The sequence below is a fragment of the Lepisosteus platostomus genome, chromosome 14, assembly GCF_059453375.1.
Source record: "Lepisosteus platostomus isolate fLepPlt1 chromosome 14, fLepPlt1.hap1, whole genome shotgun sequence".
Taxonomy (NCBI): Eukaryota; Metazoa; Chordata; class Actinopteri; order Semionotiformes; family Lepisosteidae; genus Lepisosteus; species Lepisosteus platostomus.
The window spans coordinates 35,560,415-35,582,826 of NC_142624.1; the positions used below are offsets into that span (position 1 = coordinate 35,560,415).

The window sequence follows — 22,412 nt, forward strand, 5'->3', positions numbered from 1 at the left end:
GAACCCATTCCCCACGCGGGCGTATTTTCTGCAAAGACTCGTTTAGCTTGGCAGAATGTACTGTATTTTAAAGAGCATTTTAAATTAATGCATGCACAGTTATATAGTCACAATCTGCTCATTTTACTGCTTTCTGAGTAAAAGGTGAATACGTGATTTTTGTTTTTACGGAAGGCTATATTGTCTGTTTTTGAAAATCTACTAACGTTGACTAAACCTGGGATCTTCACGTCCAGCTGTCGCAACGCTGAAACGGATTTCTTAAACCCTCTCATGCCACATCGGAGGTTGTGTCATATAAACCTCAGCTGTGCCTTTTCCGTTTCCGACTAAACGCCACCATTTCCGAATTTGATTGCTCTTGTCTGTGGGTGCAACTAGGAATTCGCACCGAGTTGGAAGAAAAGCCTGGAAGACGACCGGTTTAAGTAAAAATACTTTTGCTGATTATCCTCTTGACAGTTATAATCTGTTAACGGTGTTTCTTGTTTTTAGATGACGCCAGCCACGTCACCAAAAACACGTTTGTGCAGAGAAAGCATGTTTTACAGAGAAAAATACACATTATTATATGGAGAATATGTTTTTTTTTTAGGTATCGTTCATGTTGGCGATAACGTTACAAGTAAATGACGTTTCATTGCCATTTAAAATGCAGATAATAATGCTGTGTATTGCTTGTTCGTGCCTTCGTTAGGAGCCGCCAATGTCTTGCGAGGAGGTAGTGCTAACCGTGCGCCTGGTGCGCTCCTTCGAGCACCGCAACTTCAAACCCGTCGTGTTTCGAAACGTGAACCTGAACCAGACGGTAAAAGAATTTATCGCTGCCGTGAAAGACGGTAAGAAATGGGCTCAGTCCCCCACACGTCTGTGTCGCGGCTCTGGTGTAGTGCGTGTTGGTTTAAGGTGACGCATTTCTCTTAAAAACTACCAATTCTAATCTCTGTTTTCTATACCGCCCTGCAGATCGAAATACAGGGGGTAAATACGCCCATCAGTCCTGAAAGTCTTTGAACAGTCGTAGTTGGGTTAATCTGCTTTTGATATTTAAGTAGTGCCCCCAGGTCAAGCCTACGCGAAAGCCACCTCCTGCCATCTGTGCCCACTGTTAGAGACGCTGTTTTCTCTCAATACAGATGTCTCTGCGAGACCAGGGCTGCCTCCCCCATTCAAAAAGTTCGAATACGGTAAGGTGATGGTTTTTTTTTGTAATGGTGTTTGTTGGTTTTTGGGTGATGTTTTCATCACCGTGTTTCTTGCTCATTCCCCACCCGCCTTGCATTGTTACGGGTCAGTGGAGGAGCTGCTGATGGCTTCCTGTGAATGTGCTGTGCGGCTTCTCGGCAGCTACGTGTCCAAGGCCAGTTAAGGCCGTCATAGCTGTGCGGTGAGCCGGTAACACCGGGGAGGTCAAGAGCAGATGTACGCGTTGGTTTGACCTCTTTCAGTTATCCTGTGCGATGCGACAGATGAACAGATATTACGCGTGTGTGTGTGCACGCCAGCTCTGCTTCGACCACAGAGTCAGACAGTTGTTTGCGATGTGAAATATTGTGAAATTTCCGAGCCGCCGCACTTGGGCTGTGCATGTCTTGTGTTGAACCTGTAGCTGCTTGTTAATCCCCGCTGAGTTTCCCTGTCCTTCTCCTCGCAGACACAATGAAGATAATTCACCAAGCGCACGGAGCTAAGGTGGGTGTTCTTCCTTTTAACCGCAGGGTAAAAAAAAAAACCCTTTAAATGACAAGCGCGCAGAATCGTCACAAATGTAAAAAGTAAACACCTTATTTTTTTCTATATCGAGATTCGATTTCTGGTCTAAATATAGAGGCCCTACAGAAAGCATGTCCGGCATATTCAGCTCTTTACAGGCAGGCGTCTGAAGGAGGTCGGGGCTTGTTCATCTGTGCACATTCCACTCCTGTGAGTCCGGTGATGGCGGACGCGGTGGAAGGACTGAATTTAATTGCGTCGCACACTGGGCTCCAGTTATCCTCGCTGTCAACTTGCATCATCTTCCTTGTTTGCTTTGTTGCGCCACAGCTGGACACACATCACTGATGCAATCTAGACAAGCCCAGTGCCCTGTAAACTTGCTGACTCAACAGCGGGGTCACCGTGACCCCGCCAGGCTCCAGGGCCTGGCAGAACACTCTTCTCCCAGGACCCGATCGGTGCTGGACGTGTAAGATCCTCTGTCAGCAGCATGTCATCACAGAATGTTGTTCTTCTTTGCTTTGTTCTGTCAGGTCAGTGCTATAAAGTTCAGCGACGAGAGGCCCAGAGTCTGTGTTTTAAAGAGCTTAATTGAATCTTGCGATTCACACTCTGCCTGGTGATTTGAGCGGTTATTTACTGAAAGCTAAATGTATTTAGCAGTTATTTTATCGAGATCAGCAGCATGCCAGTAATCATCAGGCCACAGGTGATCACAACACAACCCGCGTGGCGGTGGCGCTGTGAGGGACCGTAGAGCCCTCACCTGTACCGTTCCCTTTCAGACGAACGAGCTAGTGATGAGTTTGGAAGACGATGACAAACTGATCCTGAAGGACGACAGCACTTTGAAAGAGGCTGGAGTCGGTAGGACGCTTGTTTTAGAAAATCATGAGCCCAGTGAGACCAGCATTTGGAAAGTCTTTTGAAATTGGGGTAGGAAGCAAAAAAAATGCCACAAGAATGAAAATGTTAAGTAACAACCTCTTCAGCTTTCAGTTTGGTGCTTCTTCAGGGTGGTGAAAAATTTTTACATATCAATTAGAGCAATTAAAAGTGTAAAAATAAAGGAAAAGAGAATAGCAGTTGTTGTTCTAGAGAGCACAGCACTGAGCATTGCTGCCTCACAGTACTGAGGTCCTGGTTTCAGTTCCTGTGGTGCTGTCCATGTGGAGTTTGTATGTTCTCCCCAGGTTTGTGTGGGTTTCCTCCCACAGTCCAGTAGGTTAACTGGCTTGTGGGAAAATTGGCCCTGGTGCGAAAGAGTGTGCTCTGTGACGGACTGGGGTCCAATCCAAGGGTGTCCCCCCACCTTACACCCGTTGCTTGCTGGGATAGGATCCAGCACCCCTGTGTCCCTGTATTGGATAAACCAGTTGGAAACTGGATGGATGGATTGTTATGCTCATATCTTATAGTAGCTCATCTAACATAGCAGGAGGACGCTGTCTCTTTTGCTACAGATGGAGGCAAACAGAATGACTCATTTAAGGTTTTTCATTTTTACATTTTTCACTTAGCAAATGAAACGGAGTTAGCCTTCTTCCGGAACGAAGACTACGAAAAGTACAAAGCGGATCCAAAAACTGCCTGGTGATGGACTGAAGAAGCTTGTGTGGACATTAGCGGAGTAAGTCCCCTCTCACGTGCAGCAGCCAAGCCAACGGAGGATGAGAGGACGTCCGTTCTGCGCACTTGCCAAAGTTGAGAGTTGACTACAAACAAGGTGGACAAGGTCTTCTCTTCACTGTACATTTTGCACTTAATTTCCTCGACTCTGGTTTTTACCACTTGCCACAGATGTGTATTTCTTTAGTTATTAAAGTTTTATTTTTCAGAATATTATCAAGTTTTTCATTTTTTTCCAGTTCAGACATGTGGGATATTTCCCTTGGTAGAACATTGGAAAAACTCTTACTTTTCCACGCATTATGGAAAAAGCCCAAATACAGTGTATTATGTATATTAGCCATATCACCATATCAGCCCACTGAAGCTCAGCAGGTGTGAGCCTGGTCAGTACCTGGATGGGAGACCTCCTGGGAAAAACTAAGGTTGCTGCTGGGAGAGGTGTTAGTGGGGCCAGCAGGGGGCGCTCACCCTGCGGTCTATGTGGGTCCTAATGCCCCGGTATAGTGACGGGGACACTATACTGTAAACAGGCGCCGTCCTTCGGATGAGACGTAAAACCGAGGTCCTGACTCTCTGTGGTCATTAAAAATCCCAGGGCGTTTCTCAAGTAGGGGTGTAACCCCGGCGTCCTGGCCAAATTTCCCATTGGCCCTTACCAATCATGGCCTCCTAATAATCCCCCCTCTATGAATTGGCTTCAGTACTATGCTCTCCTCCCCACTGCTAGCTAATGTTTGGTGAGCGTTCTGGTGCACTATGGCTGCCGTCACATCATCCAGGTGGGGCTGCACACTGGTGGTGGTGGAGGGGAGTCCCTGTCATTACCTGTAAAGCGCTTTGAGTGGAGTGTCCAGAAAAAGCACTATATAAGTGTAAGCAATTATTATTATTAAAACCCATCTTGTTCATGGAATAAACTTCTGATTATCTCGGATAATGAAAAGCATCCACTTTATTGCAAAATAAGCACACAGATCTCCATTCAACTCAAGCAAAAGGCAAGTAACATAACAGTAAGCAGAACACCAGATACTGTATAAAACATGAAACCCTGAATTTTGATTTTTGCACGTAAGTACAACATTCATGTAACATCCTGATGAAGACAACAGACGTGCTTTGTCTTTGCAAGGTAGACAAAAATATAAAATGTGTTTAATCTATCAGTGCTCAAAAATTGGTTTTACCAACCAGCAAAGATGACTGCATATTTGATAGATAAGACTTCATTAATCCCGTAGGGAAATTGATTATTAAGTGTATAATATATTATATTAAGTGTAAAAAGAAAGAATGCTTGTAAAAAAAACATACCAGGCTCTCGTTAAGTTTGAGAGCCACATTCAGAATCAAAGGCTGTTTTGCAGTTTTCCTACTAATTAAAGCATAACCTCTAGCTGAAAATATAAACACTTACTGCTAACAAGCAGTACTAATGTCCAGCAGTCTTGATTTTTAATGACTTCTACTAATACTTTGCAGTCCATGTACTGTACCGACAATGGTAGCATATTTTGAGATCTAGGCAGGATAAATAAAATAGAATTTGTGTAACAGATATAAGACTCTCACAGTACAAACGTTATATTAAACTTTTTTCATTAATATCATTTATAAATGCGTATAGTTAATTTTAGGAACCCGTTCTGCACATGAACGAAACATGAAGCCTACCCATGCCAACGAGACCATTTTATATTTCATAGAATATAATTCTCTGAACAACTCTTAGATAACCCTTTCCCCAGTACTCCAGCGGGAGACGGGATTTGGAGCAAAACCGCCTTCTCGTTTTTTTTAAACATTCCGATGAAAGGCCCGAAGGGGTGGGTTTTAAAGCAGGGCACACAGGCTGTAAAAAAACAAGAGGACTGCAGTGTCTACAGAAGTCATGGTCGCGGCTCTTCTAGATACTGCGCCTTACCAAGTCCTGCCTCTGAGGCCAGAAGACTCTGGAAGGCATCTTCGTCCTCCCCCTACTCCACGGGGGAGGGGGGGTACGTTTGCTAACGTTATCAGAAGTGAACGTGTCTCTTTATAAATGGAGACATTTCTGTAACAAGGGAAATGGATCTCCATCCCAGCCCTGGGCTCCAGGCTATCCTGGGAAAATGTCTCTGAAAACCTACTCAGTCGGGACTACAAGAAGTCTGAGATTGAAGTACATTATAATATTAACTGTAGTAGCAAAGTCCATCTTAGTGTTACAGTCGGGCTGCTTGGTGTTAATGCGTCAGAAACGAGCACTGTTCGAATGATTTTGGAGACGTGGGATTCTAGTTCATTCTTCCAGGCAAGGACAGTGTTTTTACCTCACAGCGCTGCGCAGAGCAAAGTCATCTGTTGTGTTTCCTGACCCAGATAAAGCCCGTCATACTTCGAATGAAAGCGAGCGTCTGACAGCAGCTCAAGGGACTTTTGGGGAGCAGCAGCAGGCGGAATCGTGGGAAGCTGCTGGAAAAGGGCATTCACTTCACTGTGGTTTGCCATCACCGAAGACAGGGGTTACGTCACAGCCGAACTGAAACACAGGACCAGAAACCCACGCGCTTGCTTGTATCTCAGATACTGGGCCCAGCAACTGGTGATCCAGCTGATAAAGTAATTCAGCTTTTTTTAAAACGTAAAAAAAAAAAAACATAAACATCTCCCAGGTGTCGACAGGCCAGTGAACAAAAGAAAGAAAGGGCAGGACTGCAGGACTCGAACGCAGTTCAAGCAGGGACAGGCACGAAGCACGGCCAAGCCAGCGGTTCTGGTGGCGTCTGTCAGGCAGGGTTTGCTCTGGGCTGCGCTGCCGGGAGGCGATGGCGCCCGTCAGGAAGGCACGCTTGCTGTTTTGGCACTGCCTCCTCCCCAGTCAGACGTTGCTGACGTCCTCTAGGGCGGCGCCGTCCTCGGGCAGCCGGAACCGGATCTGCTGCCCCCTCTCCCAGCCCCTGCGGATCCTGGTCAGCTGCAGGCTGGCGCAGGGCAGCAGCAGGCACACCTTGCCCAGCAGCACGGCGCAGGGCAGCGCCAGGGCCACGGCGAAGGTGGGCGGCAGGTAGAATCTGTACTGGTCGGGGTCGAAGGCTCTCCTCCAGCCGAACGCCAGCGTGTGCAGGGTGGCGATCAGCAGGGCGCTGTACCCCAGGTTGGACTGCGGGGGGAGACGGAAAACGGGCGTCGATCGGCGGTCGAACGGGCCCCCTCGCAAACCGCACGGGCTTGTGGGCCTGTGGTCAACACACGGACTCTGGCAGCTCCAGCCCCTGCCCCCAGCAGCCTCCCGGTGCGCATTTATTTTGTGCAAGCAGAGCGACCGTCAGGTGCGGTCTGACCCACGAGCTCGTGTGTGCTTTGTGAGCGTGAACAGTCTGCGTTTATGAAGGAAGAAAAGGAGGCCGGCTGTAAATCAGGACCTTAATCATTATTTTTATCCTTCTGGCAGGCGCCATCTTTAACCCTACAAGACATGATGGCCACGATGTACTTCACCACCATTACATATTCTCAAACTTTTACAAGGGTGGAAGTGTTAATGTGTGAGAGCGAATTCATTGTGGTCTCTATAGTCTGGTCTGGTTCAGATTAAAAACAGACCATTATGTAGGCTTTTGTACAAGCAGGTATTCTCAGTAAATCAGATAGACATGGCTCAATCACAATGCCTTGGCCATACTGACATTTTGTTTTGTCAGCAATAATAGGAGTGTTATTGGCAAAATATGCTGCAGTGTTGTTTAACCTGGATGCTGCAGGTTCGCAAGACTGGAATTTGTCTGCAGATCAGCCTGAATAATTCCATCTATTTTAATACCGAATAAAGCTCACATTGTATTTTTCATTCTCGCAGCAAACTCTAGGGTACGATGGGCACAGCAATTTCTTTCCACATTCATTTGAAGGTGTACCAGCATGTGACTAATCTTACACCAAGTGGATCAGCTTAACATAAATATTAAAGGAGGTTCAAAAGCAGTGCAGGAAAAAGTAAATCCCTTATAAATGGAACCATTATTGCATGTACTTACTACAAACTCCAAGGCAAAGAAAGCCTAACAGGTTTTCAATGGCCATGACCAAGAAGCTTTGCAGGCTGTTACTTTTGAAGGCTATCTGCTGTGAAGCTAAGGATGTGCTGTAATGTTCGTTCTTCTACAATCTGTCCAGCTGTCTTAAAGACAGAGCTCGCTGGCTCTGGCTTCTGCCCTGTGGTCTGGATACAAGGGCCAGTCCTGTGCAATGACCAGACACCACTGCCTGTCCAGGACAGAAGGTCTAGTTAAAAAATGTGAAGCCTAAGACAGACATTGTGACAAACACTGTATTATCCTTTTTTCCATTTTCCGGAATACAACAGTGTGAAGCTAAATACTATGTTGCAAGGGAAGAGAGAGTGTTTGATGAGGAGATAAGTGGATCACCTCATGGGAAGTTAGAATACATAAGTATCCAAATTTAGTCATTGTAATTTTTAAGCCCTTGAGGGATTAAATTACTTATAACTGTGGAAACAAGGGATACAACAAAAACTCTTCTACTCTGCCATAACACTGTGCAGCAAGTCACCACTTTTTGTTCGTACTGTAAACACAAAAGCACTGACATAAGAAACACTTGAGCTTTCACACAGGAAGGGGAAACCTTTTCTATGACCCCAGATGGCAGTTACTGTCTTTTTCACACCAAGAGTGCGACCTGCTGACTCGAATGCCTGCTTCTTGTTCCTTAATAAGGCCACGGAGAGTGCTTACAGCAGCTGAAGAAGAAAACCATTGACAGTAGAGTGCCCCCCTACGAGAATGCAGTGCTGAAGGATGTTACTATCAAGACTTTGGTAGCACAGCAAGTCAGGGTGGATCTGATGCCAAATTATACGCAACACTATGCTTGTAGGGGCGGCACGGTAGTGCAGAGGTTGGCACTGCTGCCTCACAATGCCGGGGCCCTGGTTTCAAATCCTGGTGTGCTATCTGTGGGGAGTCTGCGTGTTCTCCCCAGGTTTTGGGTTTGCTCCCACAGCTCAGAGACATACTGGTAGGTTAATTAGCTTCTGGGAAAACTGGCCCTAGTGTGCGTGTGTGTTGCCCTGTGATGGACTGGTGTCCCATCCAAGGTGTATCCTGCCTCTTGCCTGGTGCTTGCCCAGATCCGCTCCCCCGTGACCCTGTGTTGGATAAAGCTGTTAGGAAAGGGGTGGATGGGATGTGCTTGTGTCGCAGTCCACCAATCAATCCATCATGAGCAAAAACTGCGGCATGATGCCGACGTGTGCCATGAGCCATCGGGCGGGTTCGCGCGGGTCACCTGAATGAAGCTGAACTCCCTCCAGTTCAGCGCGTTGCCCACCGAGGGCAGCGAGGCGACCGCCAACAGCGAGAGCACCGCCAGGGCCAGGACGCCAAAGGACAGGTAGATCTCCATCCTCCACACTTCTTCCTCCACCCAGACGCTCTCCTGGCCAGCCTTGACCTGCGGGCACACGAGCGGCACCGTCACACACCCCCGCGCCACGGGGCAGCCATATCCTGCCCCGTATTCTGTAGCTCTGAACGACCACAGGACGGCCTGTTGTGTCTGAACCCTTTTCTTCCCCCGCCACTGAGGACTTCTCTATCTGTCTGATGGGTGCTTGGGTTTTCATCACATTCTGGAAGCCAAGGGCATTTCAACAAGCTTAGTTTAGATAACGGACTTCCCGCTTTTGGAAATGAAGGATTTTGACTCAGGGACTGCATTCGCACACCCGTCTGTCGAAGCCGCGGTCAGGGAGCTATTTCGAGAGCGCTGCTCTGGTAGGACCGAGTGTCAGGCTGGGCGTGGCTCAGGGTGCCACGGTCAACACTGCTGAACGGGCAGATGGCGAGTCTGCCTTCTGGGGGGGGGGCGGGGCGGGGCGGGGGGAGAGACCTGCTGAACTGCACGGCTGCCGAGATGCCACTCAAAATGGACACGTGAGGCGTGTGCGGGGAAAAACGGCAAACTAGAACATTTGGGAACCCAAGCGAGTATTTTTAGTCTGCCCAATATGAAGTCCATTTTTGCTGAAATTTGGGAAACAAAGCGAAGGAAACTGCCAACTTTAACATCCTTGACCACCTGCCTCGGCACTAATTAAGTCGCTGGAGGTGTCGAGTACAAATGGTGCCAGCCCACAGCGAAGATGAGAAACTGCTAATAAACAAGGCCCCCAGCCGATCTGAACGAGCCTCTTACTGCAGGGCTCCATTCTGGGGTGAAAGCGCTCTGCGGTAATATGTACACTCAAAATGATTGCAGGCATGGAGCTAAAACAAACAAAACTTTAACCCAGAGCAGCAGCTCAGAATACCAAATTAAAGCTTAAATAATAGCATCTTAAATTATTTCACACTTAGCAGTTCTGGTGCGTACAGATAGCGGAGGTATAAACGATTTTTGTCCACTCTTAGAATCTTCTCTCATGCAAGGCTATGTGTGCGTTATCATTTAAGTCGGTTTAATTCCAAAAAGGTGATTAAACTGTTTGAAATTACTCAGCACCTTTTGGCTGAGGCGGAACTTGAGCTCAAGAGAACTAGGTGCCCTGGCATGTACTGTAACAGAATTTCTATGCTTAATAACCTTACGCGCTGAATATTTTCCAGGGTGGTGGTAGGGTAAAGATGTGTCTGAGCTGCCAACATCTTAAACGTGGATGTGCCACTGAATAATAAGACCACAAGGTGGCGTGAGGTGACTCGGCTGGCTGATATTTATTCATTTTCTTTAAAAAAAAAGTGTTGGTACCTTTTTGAAAATGTCACCTAATGCGGATAAAGAAATTAATTCAGACTGAGTCCCTGAGTAGACACAATGACCTAAGAGGTTAGCAGTGCTCTGTTTCTTGACATTTTCAGGAGTCAAAGAAAGCATTAAATAGGGCACACTCCAGAAGGTCTTATCACAGTCCTCCTTTCTCTCCAGCCCTGTGCCATTAGAGAGCTATTAGCATGATGTAGAAAGCAATACAGATCACTTCGTTTTGATAATCAGAAAAAACCCCAAAGTTGAACAATGGATCAGCTATTATACAATGCTGTTCTACTGTGCTAAATAAACACTGTAGGCCTATTTTTCTGTGCTAGTGTGGTTCAGCTCAGCAAGGGACAGATTAAATACAAAATTAAAAGGACGCATTAAAAGTCGGTGAAGTTGTAAATTCTGAAACATCCACCTTAAATGGCCAGGGTTGCTTAAAATAATACGCCCACGCACGTTTCCTCTCTGTGGAAAAATCTCTAAATAAAAAGGCCTTATCCCCTTGTGAGACTCCAAGGAAACACGGAACAAGGAAGTTATTCAATACATTACAATACTGCTGTTGAAGATCATTAAACAATAGCTCCCTAAGATCCATAAAATGTCAAGGGCTTAAGTACTTTGTGGTCACCTTATACAGCACTGGAATCAAATCAGTTTTATTTCTACCCAAAATACTTTCATTTAAACATCTCTCGTTGTGCCTCACTTTTCACTGCAGGTCATGACACACATTGAGCAGGATTCGGATGACTTATTCACCACCCTTTACAGCGGAGGTGTGTAATTAATCCTCTGATGTTTTTCTGATGTTGGCTACTGGATACATTTCACAAGAGCTGAGCCCCCAGACAGCTACAGTACCACACTAAATTTACTAACCGTGTGCATTAGGGAGGCTGCTTCCCCATTGAGTTGTTGTCAAGTGTTAAGATGTGCAGATTATATAAGGAACGAGTGAAATGAACTGCTATTTAAGATCTGCAATTGAATTAATACAGGGACACAGTTAAATAATGGTGTTGGCTTAACAGAGTTAATAGAAAAGGACAGACCCCCAGCTATAACTATCTAGCGTGAGAAAAGAGACAACTCTCAGCACTGCCCTTGTGTAGGAACCCCACCAGCGGGAGTGTAGCCTACACAGCATCGTCTGTACCGCCACTCCCCACGAATCATGACTGCAGGCAATGACTGAATACTGAAGCACTTGACATTTTATGGATCTTAGGGAGCTATTGTTTAATGATCTTCAACAGCAGTATTGTAATGTATTGAATAAGATCTCTAAAGTGCTCGTGCATTCCGGCTTCATATAATTAGACTGTTCACTATCGTACAGCTTCTTTCAGAGTCCCACCGATCTCAGGGGGTTTACCTGCTTGAAGGCCTCGTTGAGCAGGCGGTAGCGCGCAGACCTGCGCATGGGGAGACACAGGCTGTAGACGGCGTGCAGAGCTGCGCAGAGGAAGCTCAGCAAGCCGATCTGCTTCCTCTGCTGCAGCCAGCGGTCCAGCCAGTCGGGAAAGCGCCGGTACTTGGTGCCGTGGCGCAGCTGCAGGAAGGCTGCCAGGACCCCAGGCAGGTAGACCAGGGACAGCATGACGTAGGCCACGCAGGGCAGGGACACGTTGACCATCTCCACCGGGATTTTATAGAAGCTGTTCTGACCCTTGGTGACGTAGGGGTGGATGACCCCCCGGACGAAGTTGTAGGTGTAGAAAAAGGAAAAGAGCCCCAGGGCGCAGAGAACGGGGCTCTTCCAGGAGGGGAAGAGGCGCAGGGGGATGTTCTCGATCTCCCGGGCGGACGGGAGGGACCCCATGTCCACTGGGATGAAGCCCATGGCACGGGCCAGGTGAGCCACCGTGCTCTTGGCCTCGCTGCTGTCACCGCAGAGCAGCACCTGAGGGAGGGACAAGGACACCGAGTCACAGGGGGCCGTGTTCCAGCTTCCACACTTTCCAAGAATGACCGAACGGGAGGGGCGGCACGGTGGCGCAGCGGTTAGCGCCGCTGTGTCGCATCACTGGGGTCCTGGGTTCAATTCCAGACCTGGGCTGCTGTCTGGGTGGAGTTTGCATGTTCTCCCGGCTTTTGCGTGGGTTTCCTCTGGGTGCTTGGGTTTCCTTCCCACAGTCCGAAGACATGCTGGGAGCTTAACTGGCTAACTGGTGTTTGTGTCTGTATGTGCTCTGCAATGGGTTGGTGTCCCGTTCAGGGTGTATCCTTCTCTGCACCCGTTGCTTACTAGGATAGGCTCCAGCTCCCCTGCGACCATGAATTGGATAAAGTGGCTTGAATATGGATGGATGGACTAAACCCGAGGTGGGTTTGTCATATTCCCACAATAAAATGCTCCAATGAGGTTGGAATTTAACTAAAAACATGGTCACCCCCCCCACTGATCTCTGATCATATTATGACATACTAGATATCTAGACACTGACGAGACCTGTGCCACCCTCCCAGCTTTCACTCCGCTGACCTTACCTGCTTGCTGCCATCTTTAGGACCCGACTGCAGCGCCCACGCAGAGAGGACGTTAAACCCCTTCACCACCGTGCATTCTGGGAAGAGTTCCGCCAGGTGCTCGGCGTTGGACTGCTGATGGAGGTTCAGCTCGGCGTTGTTACTGACGTCCACCAGCACCTTCCCCGCCAGCGCCTCCTTCAGGCCGCACAGCGTGGCGTAGTGCTCGCGGAAGGCCGCCACGAAGACCACGTCGGCCCGGCCGGCGGCGTCCTGCTGCGTGGTGACCTCGGCGGCGGCGGGGAACAGACCCGCGTGCCTTTTGGGGTGCCGGCTCCCCACCACCACCCTGTGCCCCGAGGACACGAGGCGCAGGGCCAGGGAGCGGGAGAAGTCCCCGCTGCCCAGAATGCCCACGGTCAGGCCGCCGGGCTCGGGCAGCGCCTGCTCGGTCTCCAGCGGGTTCCTCAGCAGCGGCTTCGTCATCTCCCCTCTCGGCATCCTCAGCGCTCTGCAGAGCAACGCGGAACAGAGAGGAGTCTGAGCGCCGGCCGCGGGGAGACGGCTCAACCACAATAATAATAATTGCTTACATAAGCGCTTTACAGGTTAATGCTTTACAACTCAAAGCGCTTTACAGGTAATGGAGACTCCCCTCCACCACCACTAATGTGCAGCCCCACCTGGATGATGCGACGGCAGCCATAGTGCGTCAGAGCACTCACCACACATCAGCTCTCAGTGGGGAGGAGAGCAGAGTAATGCAGCCAATTCATAGATGGGGATTATTAGGAGGTAAGGGCCAATGGGAATGGTAAGGGTAAGGGCCATGATTGGTGAGGGCCAATGGGAAATTTGGCCAGGACGCCGGGGTTACACCCCTACTCTTTTCGAGAAACGCCCTGGGATTTTTAATGACACACAGCACACACAGCACACACAGCTATACACAGCTATACACAGCTATACACAGCTATACACAGCTATACACAGCTATACACAGCTATACACATCCATCCCTCTCTCAACAGAATCGTGGACATCACAGCTTTCCCAATGTTTTCCAGGCCCGGGAGTGTTGTAATTGTCCTACTTTTTCCCCAAGGACGTCCGGGTGCCTGAAACCGATCACTCCCTCCGCTTCCCATCCTGCAAATTTCATCATGGGAAGGTGATCTGTGCAGCAGAGGTCAGGCACTGTAAGCTGATCTCTTCAACGTCACACGGAAGGCCTCTAGCCCGGAGGTTAGGTTAAGCCACCCAACGTTTGAGCCCCTCCTCTTTCAGAGGCCTGCGTGTCTGACAGTCTGAACCCCACACTGCAAACCCAGGGCAGAGCCGGCAGCTCGGCTCAGGTCACAGGTGAGGCTGTGGGAGCCCATCAGAGGTCTAAGAAACATAAGGAAGGCTAGAAACAAGAGTGGGCTGTTCTACCCACCTACTGTATCTCATGTGGTGTTAGCTAACTGATCCAAGGATGTCTTCCAGCCATTTCTCACTGGATGCCTGGGTGTCAGGTTTCCAAACATAGCTGGGAAACTTGTTCCACCCTCCACAACTCTTTATGTACAAACATGTTTCCTATTCTTTTTTTTTACATATCTGCAATGATCATGAGAGAGAGCACCTCTTTCAGATGGTGGAATAATACCATTAGACTTGATTACCCTTTGTTATAGGGGAGACTAAAGAACCACTATGCATTATATTGACTTTCAAGTGTAAATGCGAATTTTATTATGTATTAACATAAGTCATTATGAAAAAATAAGTCTGATATTGGTTGAAAAATATTTTAAAGGAGAAAGATTTTGACAAATACTGACCTAAATTCTTATAGTCAGTGGATAAAATGCATGAAAGAATACAAACACCCATGCACTACAATACATTGTGAAGTTAACGTTGGGTCAAACAGAGTGCTGTTAAGAAATATCAGTGAGGTGTTCTTCTTGTCCAAACTGAGATATCTGAATGTCAATCATTTAGTCTGGCAAAGCTTTTATATAGGTGCTTCATCTAACACAAAATTACTTTTAGTTTTCTAGCCTGGTGTGGTGGACCAGGTACTGTGTTTCAAAATGCACTGAACAAGACAGTCAATAAAAGTTTCCAGATGCGAGTCTCAGTCTAATGGAATCTGTGTGATGGATATGCAAGCCCAGGCAGATGGATTCTGATCCAACTCATTTCTTAAAGGACAAGCCTAGTTTGCAGTCTCTGGACACAGACTCCAGCCTTCACTTCTGGGAATGAAGAATGATTTGTCTATCTTAGTTTCTGTTTCTTTAAGGCTGTTGAAAGCTTAATATTCCTGTATGTAGTGAATGTACAGTACATCTCGCTATGCATGTTACTAAGGGTCAGAAAAACAAAGTTAGGCTCAAGTGGAAATAGCTTAATTGGAATTAAGTCCAGGCAAATATCTACAAACTTCAGATAAAACATTCAGGCTCCAAATAAAACAATAAAACTTTCAGCTAGAGTGAAGCAAAGGATGTGCTGCCTGTATTCTATCTTAAAGAGCTTCTTTTACCCGGTGAAGTACTGGAGACTTGGCAGGAAAATCTTTAGCCCTTATCTGCTGGGGCTTGTATCCACAGAAGACTCTCCAGCACAGTAAACACTGTCCCATAATTCCTGTAGTCAAGACTGCTCCTCATCTCTACCACAAAACTTATCTTTTTTTTGCGCTGGCATGTTTAGTCTGAAAGCATAACTACCTATTGTTGTGCTGCCTTGTAAACTAATAATTACAGAATTAGAGAGGCTTTCCTCCTTCTTCCAAACATATATTATTGACTCCTTAAAGGAAATTTCTAGTACCCATTCGACTTATTTTAGAATCCGAAAAACATTTTCCAGGAACAGGACCAGATTTTAAAGACGGATACTCCCTTACATAAGCTTAATGAATTCTGTCGCTCGTGTGGCCCGATAGGAGTTTAGTTTTGCCATTGGATAAAAAAAATCTTGAAATCTTGAATGACTCAATTTTCCAGTTAGTGCACAGACTAGACTTCTGTCATCATGATCATGCACATTTTCTGTGTAGTCTGCAGCAGGTTCGGCGGGGACTGCGAGCAAGTTTTTACTGGAAACTTACTTGGCTGTGGTTCTTTAAGAGTAGGAAAACAAAACTCTTATTATGTACTTGAGCTTTCCAATTTAAAGCCCTGTAAGAATCTAGTTCACACAGCACTACGACTGCACATAAAAAAGCATTTGTTCCGCGCACAACGATAAATGTGAGACACTGTAAACGCTCTCATTGATGTTTTCGAGCTGTTAGTGAAGTACGAATTCACCAAGGACAAATAGTTTCGCGCTAGTGAAACTCGTACGGTATGTCTAAAGCTTGGCTGTCTACAAAAATAATACCGGAAACAAACAACAAACATATTCAAACGTCCCAGTACTAAGAATGGCAACTCTGGGAGCTGCTAAAACGCAAATACTCAGTCTAAATGGTTCAAGAACTGTCGACACCCCCCAGTAACGCTGCGATTCTGTCAAACCTAATTTGGGCGATACAGCACCTACAGGCCGAAGAGCTGCTATATTAAACCGAACTGTCACCATGTAAAAGTGCAGTTGACGCCAGGTTAATCCGTCCCTGCATCAATTCTGACATCCCCGAAGACATGTGGGAGCCGATGCAATCTTGTGACAATTCGTTTTCTTGTTCTGAGAGATTAGTGTATCGGTCTCCTCTATTTGAGCTCTGCCGTTCGCCGCCCATCCGACTTCCTCGCAGCTAAAACTGAGTTATACTCGAAATCAAGCAGGATTTATACTTTGAATGATACATGCTCTCCTTTTCCCCCCAACAACTGCCGTCTCCGATCTCCCTCGCAGCAGAGGTAGAGCAGACCCCAGCCCAGCAAGACCGAAGACAACATGTGACTCTTTGTAACAGAAAACCGAGAGAGGACGCTGCCGCCAGCCGCTTCTTCACAGGTGAGTCGCAAACTGACTTCAGGACAAAGGCACACGCCAAGTAAAAAGCTAACTGTGTACCCGAGGGAAAACAAAAGACTTTTATACGGTTTTTTTTCTTATAATACTCACGCCAACAGTTGCGAAGCATATGAAACCCAGCGCCCAGCGCTTTTTCCTGCACGCCTGTTCTGACGATGTCTCTCCAAACTCCGCCCTATACCCCCTGAACACAGGCGATAAACTGGGCCAGGCGGCCTGGGTGACTTATCTCGCCTTTCAACGACCTGCGCTTATGAACCTCCCGTTAGTGCGATAATTTTTTTGGATATCTTTATGTTAGAGTGGCGCTCTGAACGGTACTGCTCATAATCTGATGCTTATGGCTTTTGAAATTAATTTACTGCTTAATAACTCCTGGTTTCTTGATAGGGAAACTTTTTTTAAAAACTTTTTTTAAAATTTGCATTCGTTTCATATTTTTCAACTGATGTGTATATCTTAGAAAAATATAGTAAGCTGTACACCAGACCTATCCAAAACGAAAACTGTAATGAGGAAGTTTAGAAGTGGATAAAATAGAAATGTCCATTACGATTAGCGAAGTAGGTACGGTATAAGCACGAAAAGGAAAGCAGTTGCTCGTCCGTGTCGATAGGAGGCGCTGTAATGTGGGTGTGCGCGCTGCATTGGGAGGGCGCGTACGAGTGACGTCACGCCTCCTTCCGTTTCTGATTGGTTGCTAGATTCAATCACAAACGAGGAAGGAGTTTCCGCCTGCGGTGTGATCGGGGATAATGGGAAGAACAGACACCGCAGTAGACAGATCGGTCGCAGTCACGGTTTGCGAAGGAGTTTAATTTGATTCTATTCAGAAATAATTTGGGGGAAAAAAAAACCCTAACACCCCCAAAGAAAAACAAAAAGAAACCCGCTAGGGGCGGGAGGACCAGGTCGGAATCAGCTGATCGCTAAAACAGCAGTAGCAAACACTCCACCACAATGTCTAACAGGGGAGCGCGGCCTTTGTGAGAAAGGTCACCGCGATTCCCGAGCCTCCCAGGTCGAAATGCCTTCTGGCAGCCGTGCACGTCGTGAGCGCGCTCGTGTGCGTGCTCGTGCTCGGAGTCCTGGCCGGGGGGGGCCCCCTGCCCGCGCGGTGCGGGGGGGTGTTCAGTCGCTGAGTCGCACCCGTGTCCGACGCAGCCGCTGCAGTATTTCAGCTCGATCTTGGGGGGGGGCTGTTCGAGTGCGACCGTCCCAGGAGTATGTAAAGGTGTCGCCTGAAGTACAGCTAAGCTTTTGGATTGCCTTTATGTGAATTCAGCCGTAACTTACAATATTAATAAATAGAATGAATAAAAGCCCTTGATTTTTTCCTTCTCACGAAAAGGTAAATTAACACCCATCCTTGCACAATCAGCTGTGGTATCTCCAGCTGGTGACCACCCCTCTCAGCCTCTTGCAAGCTTGCAGTCTGCTCTCTGGTCAGATTTCGCATCTCATTTCGCGTTAACGTCCAGCAAGTCTAGGCTATTAAACCTTAATGACGAATAGTGTGTACGTTTCCAATTCAGAAAAAAAAAACATCGTGCACGGTATGGGACAATGCCGATGAAATTAAAGATCAAAACAGGCCATTGCATTGCTCATCATGCGCTGTTCTCTTTTACAGATTGAGGTAGGGTGTTCTATGCTGTTGATGTATAGGATTCGGGAATACTTCATTTCCGCGGTTGTATTTCTGAAGTGTCCAATTGTTCCCCCAACAGGACTTTAAACTTTCCTTGTAAAAATGTTTAATCTCTTCTGGTGGCGCAGATAAAGACCTGGACAGGCGAGGACTGTCCCAGAAAAAAGTCAAACGTGCTTGTACAAAGTAAGAACGGTGTTCTATGATTTTGGCAACTACATTTTCCATCCCGTGCCTCCATTCTCCCATAATGTGTAAGGATGCAGAAGAATGCTCACAAGGCAGGATATGATTCAATTTATAAATCTAGGATTAAAACGTGGGAAGGAAATCAAATCTTGGATTTTGTGCTAATGCTTTGCATTACAATCTAAAGCCTTTTTTATCTCACTGTTGCGGTGCTCAGTTTGTTCGTTTGGAATAATTGAACTTCCAGGATTTCTGCTTGTTCAATGCCTAACGTATTGCCAGTTCCACGCTGAGGAATGTTTGTCTCTGTCCAGCAGCCTTTCATGATCTAAGGGTATGGTCCAAAGCCATTCACTGCGCTGTTCATCATATAAAGGAAACAGGGTTCTTCCAGTGTCCTGCCTTCCCTCCAGCAGTAGGGGGAGCTGTGACTGGAAGAGGTGAAGTATCTCCAGCTGGTGACCACTCCTCTCAGCTTCTTGCAAGCTTGCAGTCTGCTCTCCGGCCAGTCAGCAGCTGTAAGGTGAAGCAGCCGGCCGGTCTCCCTGCAGTAGAGCTCCTGACCGTGACCTTCAGATTGACCCTCTACGCCGTAGATCAGTGGGAACTTCATGTTAAACTCAACCTCTGAAAATGTTTGTTTTTCAGTTTTTTTGGGCTTCAATCTGACAGATTTAAAAGGGTGAAAGCATTAAAGCATTTCAAAATAGAGTATGAAGAAACGTGTTCCTTGATGCAGCCTCTGACAGTTAGGGAGCTCTTTGTATCAGGCGTTTTGTGAGATAACCCTTCCCACAACTTCTAGCGTTGCCCAAGATACTGTTGTCTATAAGCATCACTTCACACAGATGAGTGCAGAGGCTTGTCAAGGCAAGAGCAGCCCCCTGAGACTGACCTTAATGCTCAGTTATTCCGCAGAGCCTGTTGCAATACCCTAAGCTGTATTGTGAAAACAGCCAGAGTTAAGGACTCTCTTCCAAAGCTTAATGATGTGAGAGAAGGTCATTGTCAATCACCATTTCACTTTTTTCATTCATTTCATTTGATACGTCTCGACTGTTTTTTTTCCTGTTGTTAGTAGATTTTCATACCTTGCAGGGACTGTGAACACAATAGCGTAAAGTAATTGGTATATTCTGTCTTTGCTTCTCCAACCTCGTTTCAGTTGGCAATGACTGTATAATTGGTATACACACAACTCCTGTCATGAAGTTTGTGGATGACATCAAGTTCACCTTGAATCCCACCGGGACTGACACCTGTGAGGTCTGCGTGAGTTCAGACTGATACAAATGGACAAAGAATGAGGCCAGAAAGAACGAGCCAATAAAAACACTGTAAGCAAGCAATCTTTAGAGTAAGACTAATATTTACGTGGTGGGAGCACTTCTGGTGGTTGTGAATTGGAGACATTTAGTGGACCAGCTCCAAGACCTCTCCTTAATCTTGGAGCCTTTTACTATTTCATTTTTATTTTAAGAGTGTCTATCGGGTACTGTGCATAACCCTTAATAATAACAGTGTGTCAGGCTGTCAGTGAAACATCTCTGTCTACCCCCAGTATGGTTCCCTCTGCTCGCTGTGCCTTAATACTTCAATGACGATGTTGCTGCAAGTTACAGTAACCTGCAAATGTGCACAGCAGGCAACAGAGGTTCACAAAAACAGTTAGTTAGAAAAAGGATTACCTCTGATGCTTTTGGTCATTTTGAGATAGGCTTTATTAAACCTTCCCATTCTGGGTTCCCACTGTAAGTGTAGGCATACAATGAAAGGTTGTCTAAAAGACTAATGTTTCTCTTTTTGTTCTGTGGTAAGGGCATCTCAGTGTCTCCGAGCTGGTATGCCATCTTAGATTCAAGAACAGATAATCGCAACATGTGCAACCTTCATGAATGCTAAGTTCTTTAATGTATACCTTTTAGGTCTTATTGTGTTAGGCTTTGTCAGTCAAGAAGCAACTTGATTCTGCTGAATGCAATGAAATGTTAGAGAAAAATCATGGCCAGTGATATCTGATGATTTTGTAACAGTAGCCACATTTTTCAATGGGGATAAACATGCATTCTTCTAGGTGTGAAGCATGGCTGATGATAGCTAAAGACGGGAAAAAAAAGTGAACGTTTGTCAAACGGTGCACAGCTCGCCAATCAAGAGAATACAAAATGAAATCTTATTTCTGTGGCCCTTGCAAAGATGTTATTAAATATGATGGTGATTTTAGAAGCTGCCAGTTCACTGCACGTGGTCCTGTGTGAAATGATAATGAAGCTCGCTGGCAGGAGAGGCCGGGGAGTGGGATAAGATCTCCACTCGTCTGACATTGCTGTTTGGCCTCAGGTTATGATGGACCACCAGGTCACGCAGTCCCACCTCATTAAAACAGCCTGATAAAGGCTGGGGCTCCTTAACCGCTTCAGCGCTGAAGCTCCAGACGTCTGCAGGAATCCAGAACTCTCACTGAGGAGATCTGCTGTTTCTATGCAGGTGCTCTGCGGTGCAAATAACCTTTTTGTTTCTTTAAAATAAAGATTGGAACCTCACAAAATATACAGCATAGAGGCTTTAGGCTGTTAACATGTAATCATCTGCACATTTTGGTAGTCCATGTTTATCTTAACATCAGACGCACCTTCTTTTAAAAAAAGTGGAGTAAACCTGTACTTGTTCCTTTGGGGCCTACGCATGCTGGCGCAGCTCCCTGCTTGAACTACAGTACATTGTCATGTGTTGTCAGAATGTCTTCAGATATCAGAGGGAGTGCCTCAGAAAGCAGGTGTAACTCCTTTGATATTCGGGAGTTTGGCCTGTGACATACAGGGAGAATTCATCAGGTGTTTGCAGCTATTATATAAAGAGTTACTGTTTGTTCTCATGTATTTTTCTTTTTGTAAATGCGTTGCAAACTTGTATTTCTAGTAAGCCTGTCAAAAGCAAACGAAAGACATGAAACTTTCCATGTCAAGGTTGGCAAAGTTAAATATGTCATGATATTTGTAGTTAAATATAAAACACACTGTCCTGGTTGTCCTGGTGCTTAGTTTAGGTACTAAATGACAAAACTGCGTTATGGAGTGCATGCAGTGTATGGAGTAGTCATGGTACAGTTCTGTGGCTTTGCAATGGATTCCAACTACTCAAGATTTATACTTTACAGTGAGTTTTATTTGTAATGAAAGCTGGAAGAGAGGTGTAAAGCCACCCAAATACAGTGCCATTATGTGGTTAAAACTCACTTGGTATTCCAGCCCAAGTCTAAACCAAAAACACGAAATAAAGTAAAAAGGAAAGCATGACTGCAGGTCAGACTCTGTCAACACTGTTTCATCAGTCTGCCTTTGCTGCAAGATGAAGGTTAAATCCTTCAGGCTAGTGGCTGCATCTGTACGTTTCTTACCGATGGACAGTGGGAAGAAAAACAACAGAAATGTTAACGGGGAGGATTTGTCTGAACTGATAATGCAAATGTGTTCTAGAAACTGGACCACACAGCTCTCCGTTTGTTAATTAGAAGAGCGCTGATGATCCATCAAGTGACTAGCTTGAAGGGATTCCCTGTAGCCTCGTTTAGGGCTGGCAGTTTCTCTCTGCCTCTGCTTATTTTTAATTGCGCTGGGGGGCTAACCTCCCGCTCTCTCTTCCTCGGGGCGCTGTAGGATGCTAAATGTAAAGAAAAAATATGTTGGGCAATGAGTGAGTAATAAAATAATGCGTGATACGGCCCACTTTGTCGGTCAGATGTTCTTTCATTCAGCGTTAGGATGGGCTTCAGTCAAGGGATCCTGGACATAAACTTGGGCAAAGGCCTGCTGGGACACTGGAAAGATTTCTGCTGCCTTCTTCCATCACCTCTGACAGCTACATTAGATCACAGGGTGATTGTCAGGCATGTCCAGGATATTGCGGAGTATGTCACACACTTAAGCACCGTACGCTGAGCTCTATTGCAGTGCCACGACGGCTTACGTTTCAAGTACAGAGGAAATGCAATTCAAATGAAACACAT

The 22,412-nt window shown here is 46.4% G+C and overlaps 2 protein-coding genes across 9 annotated transcripts; one reads left to right on the plus strand and one right to left on the minus strand.

Annotated features, from left to right (window-relative positions):
* c14h2orf76 (chromosome 14 C2orf76 homolog) lies at nt 1-3,556 on the plus strand. 7 transcript variants are annotated; one of them, XM_088606003.1, is made up of 6 exons: nt 1-144; nt 698-839; nt 1,053-1,187; nt 1,655-1,692; nt 2,502-2,583; nt 3,237-3,556. In XM_088606003.1, exons 2-6 carry the CDS (start codon nt 707-709, stop codon nt 3,311-3,313), a joined length of 465 nt encoding a protein of 154 aa, XP_088462129.1. In that variant the 5' UTR covers nt 1-144; nt 698-706; the 3' UTR covers nt 3,314-3,556. The 7 variants fall into 7 exon arrangements, 5 of the variants coding, with proteins under 5 accessions (XP_088462129.1, XP_088462130.1, XP_088462132.1 ...); XR_015926341.1 differs by lacking the exon at nt 1-144 and adding an exon at nt 172-428 and having other exon boundaries at nt 2,044-2,652; XR_015926342.1 differs by lacking the exon at nt 1-144 and adding an exon at nt 172-428 and having other exon boundaries at nt 2,044-2,583; nt 3,237-3,304.
* Nucleotides 3,557-4,282: 726 nt separating this feature from the next.
* steap3 (STEAP family member 3, metalloreductase) lies at nt 4,283-17,145 on the minus strand. Of its 2 annotated transcripts, none has more exons than XM_088605998.1 (5): nt 16,657-17,145; nt 12,607-13,096; nt 11,492-12,019; nt 8,641-8,805; nt 4,283-6,490 (listed from the first exon to the last, which is right to left on the minus strand). In XM_088605998.1, the coding sequence occupies exons 2-5, from the start codon at nt 13,084-13,086 to the stop codon at nt 6,209-6,211; spliced, it is 1,455 nt and encodes a 484-aa protein (XP_088462124.1). In that variant the 5' UTR covers nt 13,087-13,096; nt 16,657-17,145; the 3' UTR covers nt 4,283-6,208. The 2 variants fall into 2 exon arrangements, with proteins under 2 accessions (XP_088462124.1, XP_088462123.1); XM_088605997.1 differs by lacking the exon at nt 16,657-17,145 and adding an exon at nt 16,383-16,567.
* Between the last annotated feature and the right edge of the window lie 5,267 nt (nt 17,146-22,412).